Consider the following 6,484-nt stretch of genomic DNA (forward strand, 5'->3'; position numbering starts at 1 on the left):
AGCAAGAAACTTCAGGAGATCTGGTCTCTTTGGCTCCAGGAAATCTAAAGCAAATATCTCAGTTAATGAAACACAGAAAAGCCAGTAAAACTCTCTGAAGTGGGGAAACATTTTAAAGTTAATCTGCATCATATACGTTTCCATTGCTCAAATATCCAAGAAGTCTAACTAAATCAGAACTAAACAGAAGTAAAAATGTTTTCCTTCAGAGAAGTTCAGAGTTTAAAACTGTGGATGCATTTGGCAGTTTCGAAATTTTGTGACAAATGGTGAGTTCAGTCTAAGGGAAATATTTAGTAAAAATAAAAATTACTCCCCAAAACAAACAAAACAAACACCACAAACAAATTTACTTTTTTAAGAAATATATTTTTGCTGCTTTAAAGTTGGAAAGAGAAAGAAAATAAAGTTGCATTAAAATTCTTATTTCTAAATGTAGCTCTGAATTGGTGAGTTTTACACTTTAAACTGTTTCAAAGGTGCAAAGGTTTTCCAAACTTTGTGTGTTTCAGTCAGGTGAAACTTTGTAATCATTTTTACTCTATATAGTAGCTTATAAAAAAAAAATCAGCTTTTTATAAACTACATAGTGTCAAATCCAGTTTCCAAAGTGCATGACTCTACTACTACTAGATTTTAAACCACTGAATGTCTGACTGGTTTTCAGCACTCATCTGTGAAATAAGTATTTTCAATAGTCTGAGCATCGTTTAGAACCTCACTGAGAGAAATAAGGAATCTAAAGTAGTTTTATTTTCTTCCTCTAGTTCTTATTCTGACTTTGGAACATTTCTCATTGATCCTGACAGTCTGCAGTGTCTAACAAATGAGTTGGCTTTCTAAATCTTTTTTAAAAATGTAATCTTAGAAACACAGGCCTTATTCACAGCTGGACACATTTGTTGTTTATCACATTTACGGTGAGTAATGCATGTGTCTAGCTGTAGTCCAGTTTAAAGCAGGAAAACAAATTTTCACTCAGATTTTTCTGTTGAAACCAATTAGGGAGTTAAAAAGTAAAAACCTATTTCTCCTGGATGCTACTTTTACCTTGAAAAAAAAAAGAAACAAAGATTTGAAGTCTGAATTAGTCTTAATTTGGTGAAAGTTTCAATCCTGAGAGTTTCATTCAAATTCAGTTAGTCCCATGTTTGGTCTCTGATCCAGAAAATGTTAAACTTTACTCTTTGTGAATCTATCTGAAATGGCTCAATTGAGAACACTCGAAAAAACTTACAGGTTTGGACTGATACCCTTGATTTGAAAGGTAACCTCAATATAGGGACTTTTAAGTGTTTCTGCTGGAGTATCTCAGACATACTTAGAACTGTTCATCGTAGTTGGGTGGGTGGGGTCTTCTACTTCTAGGGACCAGAACAATGAATGTTGGAAGGCACTCTCACACATACTCAGTCCTGGTTCTTTCAAAATTGGGTCCTGGTGTCACAATGCCCAGAGGGATGTGCACAGGCCTGTCCAGCTTCTGGAAATGAAGACAGGAAATCAGCAGCAGCGTTCCTGCCACCAGGTGGAGGATGCCTGCAATCCAGCCACAGAACAGAGCATAGCCGAACTCCCAGCGAGGGACAATCTGAGGCACTGTCTCGTCGAAGAATCTCACAAGCGTCAGGTGGGCGACGTAAGAGACCGGGATAAGGCCCAGGATCCCTGTTACCAGGCACAGTGCCCCGCCTATTGCTTTCAGCGCCCTCTTACAGCTAAAGTCATCCAGGTGGTTGTGGCAGCCATTAACCAGGCGGATTCCGGGGATGGCCAGCAGCACACCCAACAATCCCACCCCCAGCACCAAGGACATGAGAATCCGGGCCAGTATAATGTCTGGTGGCAGTTCAAACATGCTGTCATAGGGCCGGCACTCCAGCTTATCCGTCGCTTCCTGGCTCACACAGGTCACCCAGAGGCCCATGTTAGTTTCCTCAGTGGGAAGCAGGTCTGTAGACAGTGTGATCCATGAAGGCATCAGGATGGTGGTCAGGGAACAGATCCAGGCCACTATTGCTAAACCAACCCCCAGCAGCTCTAGAGTGCCATTGCTAGAGTCCATGACAGCGATGCTGTAGCTCTCAGAGGGTCCTGGTCTTTACTTTGCTCCTTTCAGGAGGGGGATCTGCTGGGACATCAATGCTAGCAGAGACAGACTTTGCAGTCAGGCCCAGCTGGAAAAGTTATCACACCCTGTCCAGGCAGAGGAAGGCTATGATTGGCCGACTGGAAACAACAGGATTGCTGTGAGGTCACCTGCAGGCAGGATTTTCTTCGAGAGAGGATGTTATCGATGCCTACATCTCTGACTGTAAAGCATTTGATGTCAATGGCATCACTCGCTCAGCTTCTCTGCTTTCTTCATCCTTGCCCCTCCTCCCCACAGAATCACCAGTGAAAACTGACACTTTTACACAATCAGGCAAAAAGTTCAGGCTTTCTTCAGCAGGTCAACAGAATACAAGAAACAATTTGCACCTGCACACTTACAGAATCAACAGCACTGTGGATGGAATACACAGTGAGAAAATGAACCTATTTAGGCAAGTCACTTTTCCTAATTCGCTGAATTTTCTTTTTTCCTAACACTTATTTTTTTTTTTTCAGTTGAGCTGTTTAGTCTTCAAAGGTGTCACCAAATTCCAAACTCTATATCTGGTCGAAAAGAGGATTTGTAGGACACTTGTTTTGGAAATAAAACTGAAATTATTTTGTGTTGAAGATATTCACATTTATTCTATCAAAATATTAATATATCTTTAATAATGTAGTTTCTGTGAAAATGTACAGATAGCTTGAATGGAGTCTGATTGGGTCTAATTTTAGGTTATTTGTGGTGAAGAGAAGACTGGTAATATTGAGATTGGTCAATATCTAATTAAACTAAAATAATAAATACTGAAATACACACGTTTTTGTCCATAAAAAGATGTGAAAAGTTCTTTTTTAAAATCAAATTTCAGCCAGTTTTTTTTTTGGGCCTGATGGTACCTCCTGCTGGTAGTTTGCAGAAACTACACATAAAGAAATGCAGTACATGTTTACATTCCAGGTTCTACTGTAAATAAAAATTTTAATCCCACGACAACCATACATAGTAATGTGTATACATTACACAGTTCCTTCTGATCTAGCTAAACACTGGTCTGATTGAATTTTTCCATATTATCATAGTCTGCTGAAACTAAATACAAAAGCTGGGTGTGGAGAAAAATGTACTCACTCAAATTAAAAAGACTAGACTTTTAAAAAGATGCCTGCTATAGCAGGTAATATTTAAATAATAAATCAGAAGGAAACACTTTTAGTTTTAGTCTTTGTCAGTTTGCTTGGTTTGGTAGGATCATATAGGATGAAAACTCGAAACTCCTTCCCTATAACTCATCCGGTATCCAATCACAGCTAAGGAGGGCTGGGACATTAAGTCTCAGTGAACCATGTTCTGGACTTCTACTGCCAAAGATTCTCTAAGGTGGTTGGTGCCTAACATGGCAATTACCCCAAATCAGATGGAACCAGTTTATGCCGGCAGAAAAAGGGAGCCATCAAGCTGAAGAGGGAGTCCTATTGAGCTTTGTTGGCTTGTAAGACTCCAAAGGTGGCAGGTACCAAAAGGCCAATCAGATGCAGCAACTGAAAATGAAGGGTCTGTGAAGAGTTCTGTGAGCTCATGGAGCAAGACTTCCAGTTGGCCTCAGGTCAGTTCTGAAAATCATCAGGCGATTCATGAAGAGAAAGCAGCTTTCTGTTCCCATTGTAGACAATGGGGTCAGACTCCTACTGACCTTAACTATAGTCAGAGTGGAAAGAATACTTCAAGGATCTCCTCAGTGCCATCTACACACCTTCTGTAGTAGAAACAGAGTCAGGGCACACTGTTTCTGAGGTGATTGACATAGTCAACAAGCTCTGCTGTTGCTGGGCCTCTGGGGTCAACCTTTCCTAAAGACTCTTAATGTTGTAGGGTTGTCCTGGGAGACATGCTTTTGTCATGAATATATCCTTGGCAGACCGGGATTTTCAGGAATCAAGAACAGAGGGCTTGATCTTCTAGTGTTCACCCTTTTCATCCTACCTGAGAAGGTCTATGCCAGGGTGCTGGAACTCCTGGAAAGGACAGTCTATCCAACAGTTGAATATTAGGTCGAGGAGGAACAATCAAGTTTTCATTCTGGTCATGGAACACTGAATCACCTCTTTATCATCTTGAAGCTGCGCAAGGGTACATGGAAGTTTCCCAAGTGTTTTGTGTACACTAAGAAGTCATTTAACCAGGACATCCTATGGGGATAGCTTCAGGAGCACATACTGTACTGTAATGAGTGAACAAACTCTTTGATGCTACAAATACAGTTTTCATATTTCCATAAAAGGAAGAAAATGGTGACAAAACTTAAACTTATACAAAACAATACTTTCATTATTTCCAAGCTTCCTATTCTGTGTTTTTGTTTTTGAACTTACTATCAAACACACAAGCATATATTATAGGTTGCAAATACATTTGATGCTACTTGTCATTTCTATATATAGTATCTATCCATCTATCTCTATTTATATATGCCTAAATGTCATTTTACTGTACTACAGTTAATATGGGCTCTAGCAGTTCTTTTCCTCCCCTTTAGATGGTGATACATACTCACCAATAAGCACCAAGCAGATCAGCTTTATGACAAGAACTGCAGTAGTATTAAGTTTTGCTTGGCCATTGTGGTCTGAATGTTTGACATCATACAAAATAAAACACACATCTATCTATCTATCTATCTATCTATCTATCTATCTATCTATCTATCTATCTATCTATCTATCTATCTATCTATCTATCTATCTATCTATCTATCTATCTATCTATCTGTTACAACAACCCTTAATATGCAGGTACCTGCTGACTTAGTATTGGCCCTAATAGATCCACATAAATACACTGGAAATGGTGCGTGCATGTGTTTGTGTGCTGTTTGTCTGAAATAGCTGGTGTCTCTTTGTAGTGACTTTAATCCCAACCCAAAATGGAAACACACATACAGCCAGCATATACAGAGTTTGCCAACAGCACCTGAATCTATGACATACTGTGTTGCATTTTTCCCACTGAGAAACTATTTGCTTACAAAAAAGTAAGCATTGCTATTTTTCATGCAACTGAATAATGCTTCAGTGTTTTTCAGGGACAAAAAGATGGAGGGAAAAAATGTGGTTAATGGGTAGTCTTTTGTGGTTTTAGGCATTTTCAGGAATGTCCAGGTTTTGCTTTCATAGTCTCTCTGCCATCACATCCCACCAATGTGCATGTCACTGTGTAGCTGTGTCTATGGCTGACCTAGACTGACTAAAGAGTATATTTAATATGAATTGGTGTCCCTTTGTTTTTGCCTGACCAGCTCACCTCAGACACATTATTGTTAGAAGTGAGATTCGTTGATTCCTTTCAACCAAATTTGACAGACTTCTGCTAAATGTATGCAGATACTTAAACTTACAACATATAAACGGCCAGAGTATTTGATTTGTAAAAACAGAGGCAAAGTGTTAAATATCTTGTAATATTAAATTGACATAAATCAATTTTTTAAATACCTGGTTTATTGCTAAGTGTTTGTATTATATAAATGTGCCAACAGAATTAATCAATCATGCTTTTCGAACGGCCAAGATGTTTGTGTTCTGGGGTTGGTGAGCAAACATTTTGTATTTTATTTATTGGTTACTTAACACTAACTTGCAGGTTAGATTGCTAACCTAGCTACCTTTAAAAGGGAAAGCGGTGGGCTGCAGATCACAGATTAGAATTAACTTCTGTAAAAATGATAAATGTAAGCCTAATATTCCATTTCTGTCTCTTTAGCAGTTTACAGACTTTTTCTGCAATATTTTTCTTCATTCCAAAGAATAAATAAATAAATTACATAGTCCAGATAGTACTTGATTCATTAAAAAAAAAAGAAAAAGATTAAGGCATCACAATTAATTTTAATTAAATTGCATACATTAAGTGCCTTTTGTGTGAGTCCACTGAGTTGATAACTTTCTCTAAACTTTATTTTACGTTCCAAGATGCTGATTCTGTGGATGGGGATCACATCACGAGCTTGCGGCAGCCAATGGGAGGAGAAATTAGAAGTGGTGATTAAAGATGATGGTTGTTAAGGAGAGAGACATGTCTCCCTCCTTCTTATTCCCATCTAGGTCTGGCTCTACTATCAATGGGAGCTTTCACTTTGCTTTTGCATGAAAAAATATGATGGTTTGTGTGTGTGTGTGTGTGTGTGTGTGTGTGTGTGTGTGTGTGTGTGTGTGTGTGACAGATAGAGTCCAACAGTCCACTCCAATGCATGAGTGGCTTGGAAAGGTGCCAGCATGCAAAAACCTAGCAACAAGATTTGACTTGGCCTGCTGAGAGAGAGTGAGAAATAGAGAGTGAGAGAGCGAGCGAGAGAGAGATCTGGCATGTGCACAGCATGGGCATATGGATCTT

The 6,484-nt window shown here is 39.0% G+C and overlaps 1 protein-coding gene across 1 annotated transcript; it reads right to left on the reverse strand.

The window, feature by feature from the left end:
- Positions 1 to 480: 480 nt before the first annotated feature.
- On the reverse strand, positions 481 to 2,494 carry LOC120742835 (claudin-22-like). The gene has a single exon (XM_040046276.1). The coding sequence runs from the start codon at positions 2,063 to 2,065 to the stop codon at positions 1,400 to 1,402; it is 666 nt and encodes a 221-aa protein (XP_039902210.1). The 5' UTR covers positions 2,066 to 2,494; the 3' UTR covers positions 481 to 1,399.
- Between the last annotated feature and the right edge of the window lie 3,990 nt (positions 2,495 to 6,484).

Source organism: Simochromis diagramma, unplaced genomic scaffold (assembly GCF_900408965.1).
Source record: "Simochromis diagramma unplaced genomic scaffold, fSimDia1.1 OVJJ01000553.1, whole genome shotgun sequence".
NCBI classification, from domain to species: Eukaryota; Metazoa; Chordata; class Actinopteri; order Cichliformes; family Cichlidae; genus Simochromis; species Simochromis diagramma.